Source organism: Scyliorhinus torazame, chromosome 5 (genome assembly GCF_047496885.1).
Source record: "Scyliorhinus torazame isolate Kashiwa2021f chromosome 5, sScyTor2.1, whole genome shotgun sequence".
Taxonomy (NCBI): Eukaryota; Metazoa; Chordata; class Chondrichthyes; order Carcharhiniformes; family Scyliorhinidae; genus Scyliorhinus; species Scyliorhinus torazame.
In genome coordinates this window covers 96,742,831-96,761,467 of record NC_092711.1, presented here as the reverse complement: position 1 = coordinate 96,761,467, position 18,637 = coordinate 96,742,831, and the positions used below count along the sequence as shown (strand labels likewise).

Below are 18,637 nucleotides of genomic sequence, written 5' to 3'. Positions count from 1 at the left end.
TATTATTTCTCTCTCAAAGGCCTGGTGCAACATTTACTCAGACAAACCAACGACAATTGGTTTATGTATCCAACTGAATCAGGGTTATAAATGTTTTGTTTTAAAACCCGTGCTGGAGTCTTGTTCTGAGCAGAGATCACAGGCTTGTCCTATAATTGTCAGCCAGCAAGCTGCTGTGAAAGCTTTATTCAGGATAGATTGAGCGTGAGCTTTTGCCATAACATATAATGACTTTCTTGAGATTTAAAAGATTAATACATGGTTATTTCTTGAGGTCGATTCCATTCCCGTGCTGAGGAGATTTATGTACCAGACAGGAGGGATAGCATTTGGAGACTCTCGATTCTCCACCAATTCCCATTCACTGTTGGATAATGGAGGTGTCACTGTGTGTAATGTACAACTTAGTAAGAATTGTCAGCAAGGGTTAATCAGCACTTTCTAATTGAAGATGCTAATCAGTGGCACATTTCAGACACTGAAATGTAGAGTTCTTACCAAAAGTCAATTCAGGAATTACCTGATCAGCGTTTCTGAATTCTGGGGAAAGATCAGACAGCAGTTGTGAAAGGGGCACCACAGCCCCGAGTACGCAATTGGTTGTAGATCCCCAATATTAAACTCTGGTCCAGTTATTAACTTTTATTTCTTTATTCTTTAAGGGGATGTGGGCATCACTGGCAAGGCCAGCATTTGTTGCCCATTCCTAATTCCCCTTGAACTGAGTGACCTCGAGGCCCATTTCAGAGGGAAGTTAAGTGGCAACCACATTGCTGTTGATCTGGAGTTGCATGTTGGCCAGATCAGATAAGGATGGCAGCTTTCCTGAAAGGACACTAGCGAACCAAATTTGTTTAAAAAAAAAAAAAAATCGATGCTGAGTTCATTGTCATCATTAACTGAGACTAGCTTTCCAGATTTTGTAACTGAATTTATATTATCTGCAGTCTTAGAATCAGAATGGTGACGCCACAGAAGGGGGCCATTTGGCCCATCGAGTCCATGCAAGAGCATGTGTCGGAATTTGAACCTATGTCCTCAGAGAATTAACCTGGGCCTCTGGATTACTAATCTAGTGACATTACAACAACACCACCATCTCCCCTGAATAACCTTGAACATCAGCAGAAACAAACTCGAACTGTCGGAATGAACATTGTTCAGTGTGATTAACAGCAGCATTAACAACAGAATCCAACTTCACTTGTGAACTCGCTCATGTGTTAGCAGGTTGGCTAACTGAGTGAATCCCTTCCCACACTCGGGGCAACCAAATGCCCTCTTCCCAGTGTGAACCCTCTGGTGTGTCAGCAGGGCAGATGACTGAGCAAATCTCTTCCCACACACAGAACAGGTGAATGGCCTTCCGCCAGTGTGGATTCGCTGGTGTATCAGCAGCTGAGATGACTGAGTGAATCCATTCCCACACAGGGAGCAGATGAATGGTTTCTCCCTGGTGTGACCTCGCTGGTGTACAGTGTGGGTGAATGACTGCCTGAAATTCGTCCCACAGAACGAGCAGCTGAATGGCTTCTCTTGTGTGTGAATTCGCTGGTGTGACTGGAGGATGAATAATGCAGTAAATCTCTTCCCACACACTGAGCAGGTGAATGGCCTCTCTCCAGTGTGACTGCGGCGATGAATTTCCAGCTCCGATGGGTAATTGAATTCCTTCTCACAGTCCCCACATTTCCACGGTTTCCCCATGGTGTGGCTGCGCTTGTGCCTCGACAGGCCGGATGAATGGCTGAAGCCTCGGCCACACAATGAACATGTGTAGGGTTTCTCACTCTGGTGAACGGTGCATTTTCGCTCCATGTTCAAATTCCGATGATAGGTGTCAATAAATGGAGCAGCTGTCAGATCTTGAAATGTTGTTTCTGATGTCTGACTGCAAATCCTCTCCTCTTATCCTATTATTACACTCACTCTGCAAAAAGACTATTCACCAGCTAATTGTGGATTCACGGGGTCATCCATTTACTGACACAATAACACAGAAACATTGGAGAGGGACCATTCAGATATTCCACATGTCCAAAGAGATTCACTCGCCATTTCCAATTGTTAACATTCCAATTTTCAACAACGAAAAGAATTGATTCATGATTGGCTGTGCAAATATTTTGCACAGGGAAAAGCTTCATTCGTTAACCCCCATTTACTGACCATTAATGAGTTTACATCTGTTCATCGTCGTTCGTTCTGATATTGTTGCTGTTACAATAACCAGGATGGAATTATGGTGTAGATCCCTTGAGATTCTGTACTAATTCATTCATTTTATATCCTGGCCCACTGGCTCAAATCTCAGGAAGATCATTAACTTGTTTTTTAATCTCTCCATTCAGCATAAAAAATCACTATAAACTAATGGAGACATTCAATGACGGGACTATTACACAGCATTCCCCGCTGTGGCGAATATCCCCGATCCACAGCACAGGAGACCAGAGCACAGGAGGAGAGAATATTCTGAATTATACTGGAATTTGAGGAACATATAGGCCAGGATTGAACGGCGGAGCGGACTCGATGGGCCGAATGGCCCAATTCTGCTCCTATTTCTTATGTTCTTTTGATCTCTATTCTTCACTGATCCTCAATCCTCTTCTTTCCTGTAAATAATGGGAGGAACGTGCACTTCGTTTTATCTACAGTTTTGGTTATTGACACTCATGCCCACGTCTCCATCTCAATACAGTAAAATATCAGTGTAAACGAATGGAGACTGCCAATGGCGATATATATACCCAACATGCCCCGCGATGGAGAATATCCCCCATCCATACAGAAGAGACCAATGCGCAGGCGCAGTGCCAGTGATGGCGATGACCAGAATCTTGATTGTTTCGGCCTGCGCCAGGTCAGAGGCGGCGAAGGTGCGGGAGGGAGCGACGGAGCCGGTGGGTAGATGAGGACTACATTGTAAATACTTTGTGAATTACCCAATACCCGAATAGGAAGCTCCTGGTGCTGCCTTTGTAGTGGCCTGTTCAACCTCTCAATGACCGGCCCGGGTTAACAAGGACAATGTGCAACAGAGCGCATGCGCGGTGATCTCTGTCCTGTCAGCAGGAGGAGAGAATATTGTGAATGTCTCTCCTGGATTGACAGAAATGGATTCTGGAAACTTCTTTTACAGGGGTTTAGAAAGGGAGGATTTACACACAGAAATCTCAAACCAAGAGACATGTTTGTCTCATTTGAATTTCTATCCTGGGCCAACAGTCACGGTTTGCTTAAGCATAGAGATTGAAACGATTGGAGAAGATTGGCTAGTTGGGGTTTTTCATTTAGAAAAAGGAAAATTTGCAATCCCCTGATGGAGGTCTTCAAAATTTATGAATGGATTGCAGGAATAGATGTGGAGAGACTGTTTCAATTTGTGGGAGGTTCCTAAACTAGAGACATGAATACAAGATAGGTACTGACAAATCCACAGGGAAATAAGCAGAAATGTGTTTCCTCAGAGTGGTTAGAATGTGGAACTCACTACCACAGGAGGTGGTTGTGTCAAAAAGCTGAAGATTCTTTCAAATGGAAACTACATGAGAAAATTAGAGTGATGAAGATAAACGGATAAACTGATGAGATTGGATGAGGCAGGTGAAATTGGATGAAGATAGGAGAAGCTTAATCACCTGGAGAAGCTCATTGAGCCAAATAACCTATTTATGTTTCATTTTCCAGGGTATTTGAAAGGGAGGATTTGCAGACAGGAAATCTTATCATAGAATCATAGAATTTACAGTGCAGAAGGAGGCCATTCAGCCCATCGAGTCTGCACCGGCCCTTGCAAAGAGCACCCCACTTAAGCCCACATATCGAACCTATTCCCGTTACCCAGTAACACCACCTAACTTTTTTTGGACACCAAGAGCTATTTAGCATAGCCAATCCACCTAACCTGCACATCTTTGTACTGTGGGAGGAAACCGGAGCACCCAGAGGAAATCCACGCAGACATGGGGAGAACGTGCAGACTCCACACAGGCAGTGACCCAAGCCGGGAATCGAACCTGGGACCCTGGAGCTGTGAAGCAACTGTGCTAACCACTGTGCTACCGTGCTGCCTGACCCCCAGATTATCATCAGCCTTTGAATGTGGAAGGAGAATGTTATTTCTTTTTTTTTTTTTTTTAAAAGATGTTTTATTTTTTATACATATATACGGAATGAAACAAAGTGTAAACAAAGTTCAAACAGATCCATCGATGGGGCAATACGAGTTCCAGTTCCCCTCATTATTTCTGCTGCACGACAATGTGTACACTCAACCTATGAAGTTGATCACCACCAGATGAAGAATGGTGCTGGCAAAGAGAAAGTCTGCAAATGCTCGTTCAGGTGAGATGCCAATGAAGTCTCCTTTGTTCTGAGGGTTGATCTGTATTCGCAAGCAAACTGCCAGCACGAAGGCCCCCACACAGGTGATGAATCCGGACAGGAAGGAGTTGAAGGGGAAGGTACCGACCAGCGCGCAGTAGAGAAACTGAGCTATTCCGCTCAGCGCCATGTACAGCAGGTACGAGTCTAGCAGCTTCAGCCGGAGCGGAGTCCCCGCCGCATATTCCTGAGAAAAGCGACCGAGCACCGACAACACCGAACCCCGCCGAGAATGTTATTTCTGTCTGTGGGAAAGGATTTGTAAGAACGGAGTGACTGCAAAAGCACTGAGATACACACACACACTGAGCGAGAGTGTCCCAGTGAGCTGACTGTGGAAAGAGCTTTAACCAGTTATACAGCCTGAAACAAACATCACACCATTTACAGTGGGGGTAAACTATACATGTGGTCTGTGTGTAAACAAGACTCAAAGTGATCATCCAACCTGGAGAGACAACTGCAGCATGGATAAACCGTGGAAATGTAGGGACTGTGGGAAGGGATTCACTTATCCATCCACACTGCAAATTCATCAATGCAATCACACTGGAGAAAGACTCTTCACTTGCTCTGTGTGTGGGAAGGGATTCATTAATTCATCTGACTTTCTGACACACCAGTGGGATTACACAGGGGAGAGACCATTTATCTGATCCGAGTGTTGGAAGGGATATGCTCGCTCATCCCACCTGCTGATACACAAGCGATTTCACATTGGAGAAAGACCGTACACTTGCTCTGTGAGAAAGGTTTCACAAATTCATCTGATCTTTGAACACACAAGCAAGCTCATGCTGGGGAGAGGCCATTCACCTGTTCCATCTGTGGTAAGAAATTCACTCGGTCATCACTCCTCACTGCGTGTTCATACTAGCAATAGACCATTTAAATGTTCTGACTGTGAGAAGAGCTTTAAAAGCAGATGTGAAATGCTGACACACCAATGTGCACACACTGGGGAGAGACCGTTCACCTGCTCTGAATGTGGGAAGGGATTCGCCTGTTCACCCAACTTTCTGAGACACCAGCGAGTTCACACTGGTGAGAGGTTGTGTACCTGCTGTAAGTGTGGGGAGGGATTTGCTCAGTTAAACAACCTGGTTAGACACCAGCGAGTTCACGAGTGACTGCAGGAGTTCGATTCTGCTGTTATTGCTGCTGTTAACCACGTCCCGGACTAAACCATGTTCATTTTGACTTTTGGTGTTTCTGCTGATGTTAATAATTATAAGTGCTTAGTACTCTTGTTATTTCTCAAATAAATTGGCTTTGTGTTAAACCCATTGTTGTAGATTTTTGTCTTTGCTACCTTAGTGTTTAACCATGATGTGGAGATGCCGGCGTTGGACTGGGGTGAGCACAGTATGAAGTCTTACAACACCAGGTTAAAGTCCAACAGGTTTGTTTCGATGTCACTAGCTTTCGGAGCGCTGCTCCTTCCTCAGGTGAATGAAGAGGTATGTTCCAGAAACACATATATAGACAAATTCAAAGATGCCAAACAATGCTTGGAATGCGAGCATTAGCAGGTGATTAAATCTTTACAGATCCAGAGATGGGGTAACCCCAGGTTAAAGAGGTGTGAATTGCATCAAGCCAGGACAGTTGGTAGGATTTCGCAGGCCAGATGGTGGGGGATGAATGTAATGTGACATGAATCCCAGGTCCCAGTTGAGGCCGCACTCGTGTGTGCGGAACTTGGCTATATGTTTTTGCCCGGCGATTCTGCGTTGTTGCGCGTCCTGAAGGCCGTCTTGGAGAACGCTTACCCGGAGATCAGAGGCTGAATGCCCTTGACTGCTGAAGTGTTCGCCGACTGGAAGGGAACATTCCTGCCTGGTGATTGTTGCGCGATGTCCGTTCATTCGTTGTCGCAGCGTCTGCATGGTCTCGCCAATGTACCACGCTTCGGGACATCCTTTCCTGCAGCGTATGAGGTAGACATACGTACGTACGTACGTGGTACGTACTTGTGCGACTCGGCCAACGTTGTCTACCTCATACGCTGCAGGAAAGGATGTCCCGAAGCGTGGTACATTGGCGAGACCATGCAGACGCTGCGACAACGAATGAACGGACATCGCGCAACAATCACCAGGCAGGAATGTTCCCTTCCAGTCGGCGAACACTTCAGCAGTCAAGGGCATTCAGCCTCTGATCTCCGGGTAAGCGTTCTCCAAGGCGGCCTTCAGGACGCGCAACAACGCAGAATCGCCGAGCAAAAACTTATAGCCAAGTTCCGCACACATGAGTGCGGCCTCAACCGGGACCTGGGATTCATGTCACATTACATTCATCCCCCACCATCTGGCCTGCGAAATCCTACCAACTGTCCTGGCTTGATGCAATTCACACCTCTTTAACCTGGGGTTACCCCATCTCTGGATCTGTAAAGATTTAATCACCTGCTAATGCTCGCATTCCAAGCATTGTTTGGCATCTTTGAATTTGTCTATATATGTGTTTCTGGAACATATCTCTTCATTCACCTGAGGAAGGAGCAGCGCCCTGAAAGCTAGTGACATCGAAACAAACCTGTTGGACTTTAACTTAGTGTTTAACATCACCCGGCAGGAACTCAGAAAGGACAATCTGGGGGAGGATCGTACAGCAGGAAGAGAATTTAAGTCTGGGCACAATCCAGGAGATGATGGTCATCTACAACTTGTTTCTAATGGAAAAACCTAACACAGTATTTATATGGGTAGCACAGTGGTTAGCACTGTAGCTTCACAACTCCAGGGTCCCAGGTTCGATTCTGGCTTGGGTGTCTGTGCGGAGTCTGCATGTTCTCCCTGTGTCTGCGTGGGTTTCCTCCGGGTGCTCCGGTTTACTCCCACGAGTCCCGAAAGATGTGCTGTAAGGTAATTTGGACATTCTCAATTCTCCCTCTGTGTACCCAAACAACGCCCGAATATGGCGACTAGGGGCTTTCCACAGTAACTTCTTGCAGTGTTATTGTAAGCCTACATGTGACAATAATAAAGATTATTATTATATTCAATCTAGTTTTTGGATTTTTCATTTTGTACAGTTTACACGGTCTCCATGATAGCACATAGCTCCTCGGGGGCCTCTGCATATCTCCTGTCTACCCTTAGGATCTCCCCCACTAACCTCTCCCTTTCCCTGCCCTCTCTCTTTTCCCTGTCAGCCCTGATGGCGATTAACTTTCCCCTGACCACCGCCTTCAGCGCCTCCCATACTATCCCCACCTACCTCCCCGTTGTCGTTGGCCTCCAAATACCTTTCAATGCACCCCCGCACCCCTCCTCATCCGCCAGTAATCCCACATCCAGACGCCACAGCGGGCGTTGGTCCCTCTCCTCTCCCAACTCCAGCTCCACCCAGTGTGGGGCATGGTCTGAGATAGCTATGGCTGAGTACTCCGTTCCCTCCACTTTCGGGATCAGCGCCCTGCTCAAAACAAAAAAATCTATCTTGGAGTAGGCTCTGTGTACGTGAGAGAAAAAAGAAAATTCCCTGGCCAGGGGCCTAGCAAATCTCCATGGGTCTACTCCCCCCATCTGGTCCATAAACCCCCTAAGCACCTTGGCCGCAGCCGGCCTCTTCCCCGTCCTAGATCTGGAGCGATCTAATGCTGGGTCCAACACTGTGTTGAAATCCCCCCCCCCCCCCCCCCATTATCAAGCTTCCTGCCTCCAGATCCGGAATCCGCCCCAACATGCGCTTCATAAATCCAGCATCATCCCACTTCGGGGCGTATACGTTTAGCAATACCACCCACGCCCCCTGAAACTTACCGCTCACCATCACGTATCGACCTCCATTGTCCACTACAATATTCTTGGCCTCAAACGACACCCGCCTCCCCAGCAGTATTGCCACCCCTCTGTTCTTCGCATCCAGCCCCGAATGGAATACCTGTCCTACCCATCCCTTTCTTAACCTGACCTGGTCTGCCACCTTCAAATGTGTCTCCTGAAGCATGACCGTGTCTACTTTCAGTACCTTTAAGTGCGCGAACACTCGGGCCCTCTTAACCAGCCCATTCAGGCCCCTCACATTCCAAGTTATCAGCCGGATTGGGGGGCTCCCCACGCCACCCCTGCTGACTAGCCATCTCCTTTTCTAGGCCAGTCCCGTGCCCGCGCCTCCTGCACTCTCCAGTCCCCCAGACGGGGGCCCCTGCCCCGACCACCTCTTCTGTTTCCAGTTCCCCATCAGCCAATGCAGCAGCAACCCTTTTTCCTCCCCCCTCCCCCGCTAGATCTCACTCTAGCTCTTTTGCTCCCCCCATAACCTTCCCGTAAGTCAGCTGACTCCTGCTGACCCCGGCCTCCCCCGCTGTCCCACTGACCCCCCTGTGTGGGAATCCCCCCTCCCCAGCAATCAGTGTGCGCTCCTCCACCCCCCTCCGTCCTTCCCTAGCGCGGGAAAAAGCCCTCGCTGTCCTGAGCCGGCCCCGCCCCCTCTGGCGCCGCTCCTGTTGCGGCCTTATCTCAATTCCCCCATCCCCAGGCCTCCTCTCCCTCCAGCACCGGCGCCCACACACTCTCACAGTCTCCCCATCAGATCTCTTCCCCCATCCCCATCCATCACCCAACTCGTGGAACATTCCTTACGCATAGTTAAAACCCTGTATACAACTGACACCCGCCCCCACAACCACAAACCCTCAGTTTGAGTCTAACTTTTCAGTTTGTATAAAGGTCCAAGCCTCCTCAGGCGTTTCGAAGTAGTGGTGTTGATCCTGAAACGTGACCCACAATCGCGCTGGCTGCAGCATTCCGAACCTCACCCCCTGCCTATGCAGCACTGCCTTGGCCCGATTAAAACCAGCTCTCTTCTTTGCCACCTCTGCACTCCAGTCCTGATAGATTCGGATCTCCGTATTCTCCCACCTGCTGCTCCGCTCTTTCTTGGCCCATCGCAAGACACATTCTCTATCCACGAAACGGTGAAATCTCACCACTACCACCCTTGGCGGCTCGTTGGCCTTGGGTCTCCTCGGCAGGACCCGATGAGCCCCTTCTAGCTCCAGGGGACTCGGAAAGGCCCCCGTACCCATCAGCGAGTTGAGCATCGTGCTGACATATGCCCCGGCATCAGCCCCGTCCACTCCTTCAGGGAGACCCAGAATCCGAAGATTCTTCCTCCTTGACCTGTTCTCCAGGTCCTCGAATCTTTCTGCCCACCTCTTGTGCAGCGCCTCGTGTGCCTCCATCTTCACCGCCAGGCCCAAGATCTCATCCTCGTTCTCCGTGTTTTTTCCCCGCACCTCCCGGATCGCCGCCCCTTGGGCCTTCTGGGTCTCCACTAACCCCTCTTTCACCATCAGCATTGGCACCAGCACCTCTTTCTTCAGCTCCTCAAATCAGCATTTGAGAAACTCCAGCTGCTCCTGCACCCCTGCTACTTGATCTCTGCCCGCCGCCATCTTGTTTTTTCTCCCTTGCATTTTTCGCTGCTCCAAAAACGCTTTTTTGACTCCTCCGCTCCTGGTCCAATCCATATACTATGGGGGGTGGACCTTGCTATCACCTTCCCACACTGGAAGTCGTCGAAAAATTTCCGTTGGGGCTCCTCTGGAGAGCCCAAAAGTCCGTTTTAGCGGGAACCGCCGCATGTGCGGCTTAGCTCCGCATAGAAGTCAGCACTGCAGTCTCACGGTTCCGAGAATCTGTGTTCAATCCGGCCGCGGGTCACACCCATGTCTGCATGGGTTTACACCCTACGTCCCAAGTAAATGTGTAGGGTAGGTGAATTGGACACTCTAAATTGCCCCTTAATTAGAAACATTCAAAAATATATATATAAGCGATCATCTATTCACAACAATGAGTCTGAAATTTTTGAAAAGCAATTCATCTCAGTTGGGTAACAAATGTATTTTCTCTGCAGTTTCACGGTTCAATGGCGCTGACATACCCAGCATTCACTTCGGGTGTGCAAGTACGCTATTCACTCCACAGGAGCGAGCTGCGCAGGCGCAATGCTGGGCTGTATGTGGAGCATGCGTAGTGTCACTTTGCTCGGGGCCCTGTGCGTGCGGGAGACCATTTTCTGAACGGGTGAGAGTCGGTGGGCCGGAGGGAGGAATGGAGCCGGGAGTGGGGTTGGAGAGGGAGCGGAGGCTTCATAAACACCCAGTGCAGGTCTCACAACCTCAATAAGAACCGGAGGCCCCGGGTTTGGAACGCCGAGGCTTTTCCCCATGAACAGGCCCAGGTCACTGGCCGCCACTAATCAGTGGGGAGTGAAGCGCATGCGCCGTTATGTGACGCAATAGTGTGGGCGGGGCCTCGGTCCCGGTGGCCAGGGGAGAGTCTCCTTTGGGACCTTTCTGTTCTCAGAGCTAGATTCATGTGGACGCAGAGGCGACACTGGTTCAGGTGGCGAGGGACATCCTGGTGCACCCTCAGCCACCAAGAGTAATTATGCAACATGTCGAGGATTTGAAAGAGAGAAACATGCTTCAATTTGATCCATTTTTCTTTCTAAGGCATCGAGGTGTCGCCCAATTCAAAGCAACATTTGACACTGAGCCACACAGGGAGATATCAGAGCAGGTGGACAAAAGCTTGTACAAGGTAGGTTTTAAAATAGGCAAGTAAAGGAGTGAGCAGCGGAGGTTGAAGGAAGAATTTCCAGAGCTTGGCTATCAGGCAACTGAAAGAACAGCCACCATTCATAGAGTGATTAATATTGTAAATGCTCATGACCATAAGATGTAAGATGCAGAGCAGAAGTAGGCCATTCGGCCCATTGAGTCTGCCCTGCCATTGCATGAAATCGTGGCTGATCTGATCTCCTCAACTCCACTTTCCCGTCTTATCCCCATAACCTTGATTCCCTTCCTGATTAACAATTGTCTATCTCAGTCTGCGTCCAGAATTAGATGAGAGCAAACATCTCGGCGGCTGCATGAGATGACAGAGATAGGGAGACACAACTCTGGAGGAAAAGGTGCTTCTTTAACGGGAAATTTTATAGGTCAGTGAGCCAGGGGTGATGGGTGACCACGTCTTGGTGTGAATAAGCAAGAGTTTTGGATTCACTCAATATTACAGGGAGGTTGAATGTGGGAGGTCATCCGAGGGTGCGTTAGGTTAGTTGGGTCTAGAGGAAATAAAAGAATGGATTGGGCAACACAGCAGCACCAAGTGGCCAGCACTGTGGCTTCACAGCGCCAGGGTCCCAGGTTCGATTCCCGGCTGGGTCACTGTGTGTACGGAGTCTGCACATCCTCCCCGTGTTACTGGGTTATGGGGATAGGGTGGAGGTGTTGACCTTGGGTAGGGTGCTCTTTCTAAGAGCCGGTGCAGACTCGATGGGCCGAATGGCCTCCTTCTGCACTGTAAATTCTATGATAATCTATGCTAAATTGCCCTTAGTGTCCAAAAAGGTTAGGAGGGGTTATTGGGTTACGGGGATAGGGTAGAAGTGAGGGCTTAAGTGGGTCGGTGCAGACCCGATGGGCCGAATGGCCTCCTTCTGCACTCTATGTTCATGTCGGCCAGACCAGGTAAGGATGGCAGATTTTCTTTTCTATTCATTCACGGTATGTGGGTGTCGCTGGCTGGGCCAGCATTCACTGCCCAACACTAATTGCCCTTGAACTGAGTGCATCTCAGAGAGCATTTTAAGAGTCAGCCAGTTAACTGTGGATCTGGAATCACACGTAGGCCAGACCAGGTAAGGATAGAAGATTTCCTTCACTGAAGGACATGAGTGAACCAGATGGGTCTTTATAACAATCGACAATTGGCCGAGCAAGCCACTCATTTCTAGGGAAATTAGAGATGGGCAATAAATGTTGGCCCAGCCAGTGACTCCCACAAATGAATAAAATCAAATCCTGGAGACTCCAGTCAGTCAATCCGGGAGAGTTGGCATCCTGTCCAGGCTCGCAGTGCCATCATGGTCATCAGTAGACTTTCAATTAATTAAAATTTTACCTTCAGCCTTGGTGAGATTCATGCCTGGATCTCTGGAAAATCATTAGGACAGTAAAAACAATTTTTGGGTCTCTGAAAAAAATAGTTGGCCCCTCGAGCCTGCTCCTTACATACAAACTAGGAGTCGGCGCCTCGAGATTGCTCGTTACATACATACTAGGAGTCGGCTGCTCGAGCCTGCTCCTTACACACAACCCAGGAGTCAGCCCCTCAAGCCTGCTCCTTACACACAAACTAGGAGTCGGCCCCTCGAGACTGCTCCTTACACACAAACTAGGAGTCGGCCCTCGAGCCTGCTCCTTACACACAAACTAGGAGTCGGCCCCTCGAGATTGCTCGTTACATACAAACCAGGAGTCGGCCGCTCGAGCCTGCTCCTTACACACAAACCAGGAGTCGGCCCCTCGAGATTGCTCGTTACATACAAACCAGGAGTCGGCCCCTCGAGCCTACACACAAACTAGGAGCCGGCCCCTCACGTCTGCTCCTTACATACAAACTAGGAGCCGGCCCCTCGAGCCTGCTCCTGACACACAAACTAGGAGCCGGCCCCTCGAGCCTGCTCCTTGCACACAAACTAGGAGTCGGCCGCTCGAGCCTGCTCCTTACACACAAACTAGGAGCTGGCCCCTTGAGCCTGCTCCTTACACACAAACTAGGAGTCAGACCCTCGAGCCTGCTCCTTACACACAAACTGGGAGTCGGCCCCTCGAGCCTGCTCCTTACACACAACTAGGAGCCGGCCCCTCGAGCCTGCTCCTTATACACAACCTAGGAGTCGGACCCTCGAGCCTGCTCCTTACACACAAACTAGGAGTCGGCCCCTTGAGCCTGCTCCTTACACACAAACTAGGAGTCGGCCCCTTGAGCCTGCTCCTTACATACAAACTAGGAGTCGGCCCCTTGAGCCTGCTCCTTACACACAAACTAGGAGTCGGCCCCTTGAGCCTGCTCCTTACACACAAACTGGGAGTCGGACCCTCGAGCCTGCTCCTTACACACAAACTAGGAGTCGGCCCCTTGAGCCTGCTCCTTACATACAAACCCGGAGTCGGCCCCTTGAGCCTGCTCCATCATTCAAAAATGTTAACCTCCCTCCACATTCCTGCCGACCCCGATACCTTTCACCCTCTTGCTTATCAAGAATCTATCCATCTCTGCCTTAAAAATATTCAAAGACCGAGCAGCACGGTGGTGTAGTGGTTAGCACTGCTGCCTCACGGCGCCGAGGTCCAAGGTTCGATCAAGGCTCTGGGTCTCTGTCTGTGTGGAGTTTGCACATTCTCCCCGTGTTTGAATGGGTTTCACCCCCACAACCCAAAGATGTGCAGGTTGGGTGGATTGGTCACGCCAAATTGCCCAATAATTGGAAAAAATGAATTGGGCACTTCAATTTATTTTTCAAAAAATATTCAAGGACACTACTTCCACTGCATTTGAAGGACGGAAGTTCCAAAGTCATAGAATCCCTACAGTGCAGAAGGAGCCCATTCGGCCCATCAGGTCTGCACCAACCCTCTGAAAGAGCACTCCACCCAGGCCACCCCCCATCCCACCCACTCCATCCTCATAACCCCACCCAACGTGCACATCCTTGGAGACAAAGGGGCAATTTAGCATGGCCGATCCACCGAGCTTGCACATCTTTGAACTGTGTGAGGAAACTGGAGCACCCAGAGGAAACCCACACAGACATGGGGAGAACGTGCAAACTCCACACAGTCACCCAGGGTCGGTATTGAATCTGAGTCCCTGGTGCTGTGAGGCAGCAGTGCTAACCACTGTGCCAATCCCTGTCTTGCAACCCTCAAGAGAAAAAAAAATCCTTATCCCCATCTGAAATAGGTGACCCCTTATTTTGCAACAGTGACCCCCTTGTTCCAGATTCTACATCCTCTACTCTCCACATCCACCCTGTCAAGACCCCTCAGGATCTTATATTGTTCAATCCAGGCTTTACCCAAAACTTTAAATCTGTGTCCCGACTGCTTGTACGATCAGTGACTAGAAACAGAGTTTCTTAGTCCACCTGATGGAAACCTGGCATAATCTTGTGGACCTGAATCAAATCTCCCCTCAACCTCCTTTATTGGAACCATTCTGGTGAATCTCCTCTGCACCTTCTCAAGAACCTTCACATTCTTCCTGAAGATGAACACGCTTGAACATTGTCGAAAACAGCTTCTTCCCCGCCGTTACCAGACTCCTAAACGACCCTCTTATGAACTGACCTGATTAACGCTACACCCCCGTGTGCTTCACCCGATGCCGGTGTCGATGTAGTTACATTGTATACCTTGAGTTGCCTGTTATGTATTTTCTTTTCTTTTCCTGTACTTAATGATCTGTAGAGTTGCTCGCAGAAAAATACTTTTCACCTTGGTACACGTTACAATAAACAAATCCAATCCAATGAAGAGTGGTGACAAGAGCTTTATAAAGATTCATAATATATAATTAGAACCATAAAATTCCTACAGTGCAGAAGGGGGCCATTCAGCCCATCGACTCTGCACCTATCCTCTGAAAGGGCACCCTGCCTAGGCCCACACCCCTGCACTGTCCCTGTAACCCCATAGCCCCACCTTATCTGCACATCCCTGGACACTAAGGGGCAATTTATCAAGGCCAATCCACCTACCTTCTCTTCTTTGGACTGTTGGAGGAAACCTGAGCACCGGGTGGAAACCCACGCAGACACAGGGAGAAAGTGCAAACTCCACACAGACAGTCACCAAGGCCGGAATTGAACCCGCGTCCCTGGTGCTGTGTGGCAGCAGTGCTAATCACTGTGCCACCAGAAGCATAGTTTCAGTATTAATATTACTCTTGATGAAGCTCAGATCTACTCTCTTAATATGTCTTGTAGATATACAAAATCCCTCTTCACCTCTTTCTCGCTCCTCCCAAAGAGGCCAGTTGTGTTTTTACAACAATCCAGCAGTTTTCATGGTCACTTTTTCCCAGTGCCGGCCCCACAAATGACCAGATTCATTCAGCTCAATTTTACAACCTGCCTTTGTGTTTCTGTGGGTTCTCTCTCACTCCCTATTTATTGTTTTCAATCAGTTTCACAGCGTGTTCGAAGGGGAGGCTTCAAGGTCCGGAAACTCAAACCAAGCATCACATCAGGATCTGACAGAGTCCTCAATTTATCATATCCTGAATATCATCGTACTTTGAACATGGAAGGAAAAAGCATCGTCCACAGTGGGGAGAAACCGTACACGTGTTGTGTGTGTGGACGAGGATTTGCTCGATCATCAGGCCTCACAAGCCACAAATGCAGTCACACTGACAAGAAACCGTGGAAATGTGCAGACTGTGGGAAAGGATTCACTTCCCCATCCAAGTTGGAAACTCATCGACGCAGTCACAGTGGGGAGAGACCATTCGCCTGCTCCAAGTGTGGGAAGGGATTCACTGAGTCATCCGCCCTGCGGAAACACCAACGTATTCACACTGGGGAGAGGCCATTCACCTGCTCCAAGTGTGGGAAGGGATTTACTTTTTCAGCCAACCTGCGGAGACACCAGCGAGTTCACACTGGGAAGAGGCCATTCAGCTGCTCCATGTGTGGGAAGGGATTCAGTGATTCATCAACCCTGCAGAAACATCAACGTATTCACGCTGGAGAGAGACCATTCACGTGCTCTCAGTGTGGGAAGGGATTCAGTCACTCATCCGCCCTGCAGACACACCAGCGAGTTCACACTGATGAGAGACCGTTCCAATGTTCAGACTGCGGGAAGTTCTATAAAGGTTCTGGGGAATTGATGCGCCATCAACATGTTCACACTGACGAGAGACCGTTTAGGTGCTCTCACTGCGGGACTGGGTTCAGGCGATCAACTCAGCTCACTGAACATCAGCGAATTCACACTGGGGAGAGACCATTCACCTGCTCCAAGTGTGGGAAGGGATTCACTCAGTCATCTGCCCTGCTGAGTCACCAGCGAATTCACACTGGGGAGAGGCCATTCACCTGCTCCAAGTGTGGGAAGGGATTCACTCAGTCATCTGCCCTGCTGAGTCACCAGCGAATTCACACTGGGGAGAGGCCATTCACCTGCTCTCAGTGTGGGAAGGGATTCACTCAGTCATCCAACCTGCTGAGACACCAACGTGGCCATAAGGAACCACAGTGATTGGATTTTGCTGTTCCTCACATTCAGGACTGAACCATGTTCATTTGGGTCTCTTTCTGCTGATAACAAACTCCAGCCCATTTACAGGGGCTAAAAGTCAAATAAAGTTGATTTGTGTTAAATACCTCTCTGACAAAAGTTAGATTCTTTTGAAGTACTCTCGCTCTTCCCTGTCTCTTCCATCCTCACCTCCAACAAGAAGTGTGAGGCGCTTGTGGAGCATCTTTGTGACTGAGATTGAGTAAATCCGATCAGCTGCCTCTGCTGCTTCCCTCCCTCCCACGAGCCCACCGGACCAAACTGTCTCTAAATTTAATCCTTTCCCGAGCCCTGAACCCACATCTTTCTCTAGTTTCTCTCCCATCTCCCCTCATGCCCTCTCAGAGCTCATCTTGTCCATGCGACCCAGCTCCCGCTCCATCGACCTTATTCCCACTGAGCTACTGATCAGCCAACTACCCTGTGTCCATGGATATTGTCAACATTTCTCTCTCTTCTGGTACTGTCCCTCTGTCTTTCAAATCTGTCATCATCAACCCCTCCTCAATAAAACAAACCCTTGACCTGCCATACTTATAAATTACTGCCCCATCTTCAACTTCCCTCTCCTCTCCAAACACTTTGAACATGTTGTCACGCCCAAATCCTTGCCCATCTTTCCCAGAACTCCCATGTTTGAATCCCTTCAATCAGGTCTCTGCCCTGTCACAGTGAAATACAAGAGACAAACAGAATCTTACCCGGAGAGAAAGACAGACAATCCGGGAGCTTGGATCCAACACCGATATGTTCAGAAGACTAGAAGCAAGGGTAGCAGCACAGTCATTATCGAGAGACAACAATACCTGCTGGAGACAGACAGACAGACAACTAAACAACACAAATCGCAACACCAAGCTACCTAGACCAATATACCCGAGACAGGAAGGAGAATTGGAGACGGACTGGAAGAACTCAGACTTCAGACACATTAACCAAAAACAGATGGAATATCTGAGGGGACAACAGGGAGAACCAAGGAGGTTCCACCTGTTGCCTAAAATACACAAACATATAATGTTTATTATTGTCACAAGTAGGCTTGCATTAACACTGCAATGAAGTTACTGTGAAAAGCCCCTAGTTACCACACTCCGGTGCCTGTTCGGGTACACAGAGGGAGAATTCAGAATGTCCAATTCACCTAACAAGCACGTCTTTTGGGACTTGTGGGAGGAAACCGGAGCAGCTGGAGGTAACCCATGCAGACACTGAGAGAACGTGCAGACTCCGCACAGACAGTGACCCAAGTGGGAATTGAACTCGGAACCCTGACACTGTGAAGCAACTGTGCGACCCATTGTGCTACCGTCAGGAAAATGCCACCAGACACACCCAGCGGATCAGATTGAAAGAGAAAATCCTACAGAATCATAGAATTTACAGTGCATAAGGAGGCCATTCGACCCATCGAGTTTGCACCGGCCTTCGGAACCGGCCCCCTACCTAAGCCCATGCCTCCACCCTATCCCCGTAACCCCGCCTAACCTTTGGACACGAAGGGGCAATTTAGTGTGGCCAATCCACCGAACCTGCACATCTTTGGACTGTGGGAGAAAACTGCAACACCCGGAGGGGACCCACACAGACACGGGGAGAATGTGCAAACTCCACAGTCACCCAAGGCCAGAATAACTGAAACATCAACACACTGCTCCTGGGAGTTGATGGTATAGTGGTTCAATAAATATAATTAATGAATTAAAAATGTGTGTAATTTAGAATTAAAACTGAAAATGCCAGATTAACTCAACAAGTCTGCAGCATCATAGAATCCCTCCAGTGCAGAAGGAGGCCATTCGGCCCATTGAGTTTGCACCAACCCTACAAAAGAACACCCCACCCAGGCACACTTTCCCTTCTCTCTCCCCGTAACCCCACTTCACCTTTGGAACTAAAGGGCTATTTCTAGCGTGGTCACACTTGGGAGAGACCATTCACCTACCTTGTGTGTGGGAAGGGATTCACTCAGTCTACCCACCTCACTTCACACCAACGTGTTCACTCTGACACAAGACCTTTTAAATGTTCCGCCTGTGAGAAGAGCTTCAAAGGCAAAATGGATCTGCTGATTCACCAGCACAGTCACACTGGAGAGAGGCCGTTCAACTGCTCTGTGTGTGGGAAGCGATTCAC

The 18,637-nt window shown here is 49.0% G+C and overlaps 2 protein-coding genes and 1 pseudogene across 6 annotated transcripts; 1 reads left to right on the top strand and 2 right to left on the bottom strand.

Moving 5' to 3' along the window:
* Positions 1-1,040: 1,040 nt before the first annotated feature.
* Positions 1,041-2,069, bottom strand: LOC140422668 (uncharacterized). Its single transcript, XM_072507645.1, has one exon. The coding sequence runs from the start codon at positions 1,816-1,818 to the stop codon at positions 1,201-1,203; it is 618 nt and encodes a 205-aa protein (XP_072363746.1). The 5' UTR covers positions 1,819-2,069; the 3' UTR covers positions 1,041-1,200.
* A 2,083-nt stretch (positions 2,070-4,152) lies between these two features.
* LOC140419088 (dolichyl-diphosphooligosaccharide--protein glycosyltransferase subunit DAD1 pseudogene) lies at positions 4,153-4,624 on the bottom strand (annotated as a pseudogene).
* A 5,758-nt stretch (positions 4,625-10,382) lies between these two features.
* LOC140419071 (uncharacterized) lies at positions 10,383-18,209 on the top strand. Of its 5 annotated transcripts, none has more exons than XM_072502802.1 (3): positions 10,383-10,427; positions 10,859-10,946; positions 15,384-18,209. In XM_072502802.1, exon 3 carries the CDS (start codon positions 15,500-15,502, stop codon positions 16,460-16,462), a length of 963 nt encoding a protein of 320 aa, XP_072358903.1. In that variant the 5' UTR covers positions 10,383-10,427; positions 10,859-10,946; positions 15,384-15,499; the 3' UTR covers positions 16,463-18,209. The 5 variants fall into 5 exon arrangements, 4 of the variants coding, with proteins under 4 accessions (XP_072358903.1, XP_072358901.1, XP_072358904.1 ...); XM_072502800.1 differs by having other exon boundaries at positions 10,859-11,881; XM_072502801.1 differs by lacking the exon at positions 10,383-10,427 and adding an exon at positions 10,442-10,584 and having other exon boundaries at positions 10,859-11,881.
* Positions 18,210-18,637: the final 428 nt, after the last annotated feature.

Coding starts and splice junctions, on each gene's coding strand:
- LOC140419071 (XM_072502800.1), top strand. CDS start 11,860: ATGTTCATGTCGGCCAGACCAG. Junction 11,882..15,383: donor GTTCATGTCGGCCAGACCAG/GTAAGGATGGCA, acceptor GTTTTCAATCAG/TTTCACAGCGTGTTCGAAGG.
- LOC140422668 (XM_072507645.1), bottom strand. CDS start 1,818: ATGGAGCGAAAATGCACCGTTCACCAGAGTGAGAAACCCTACACATGT.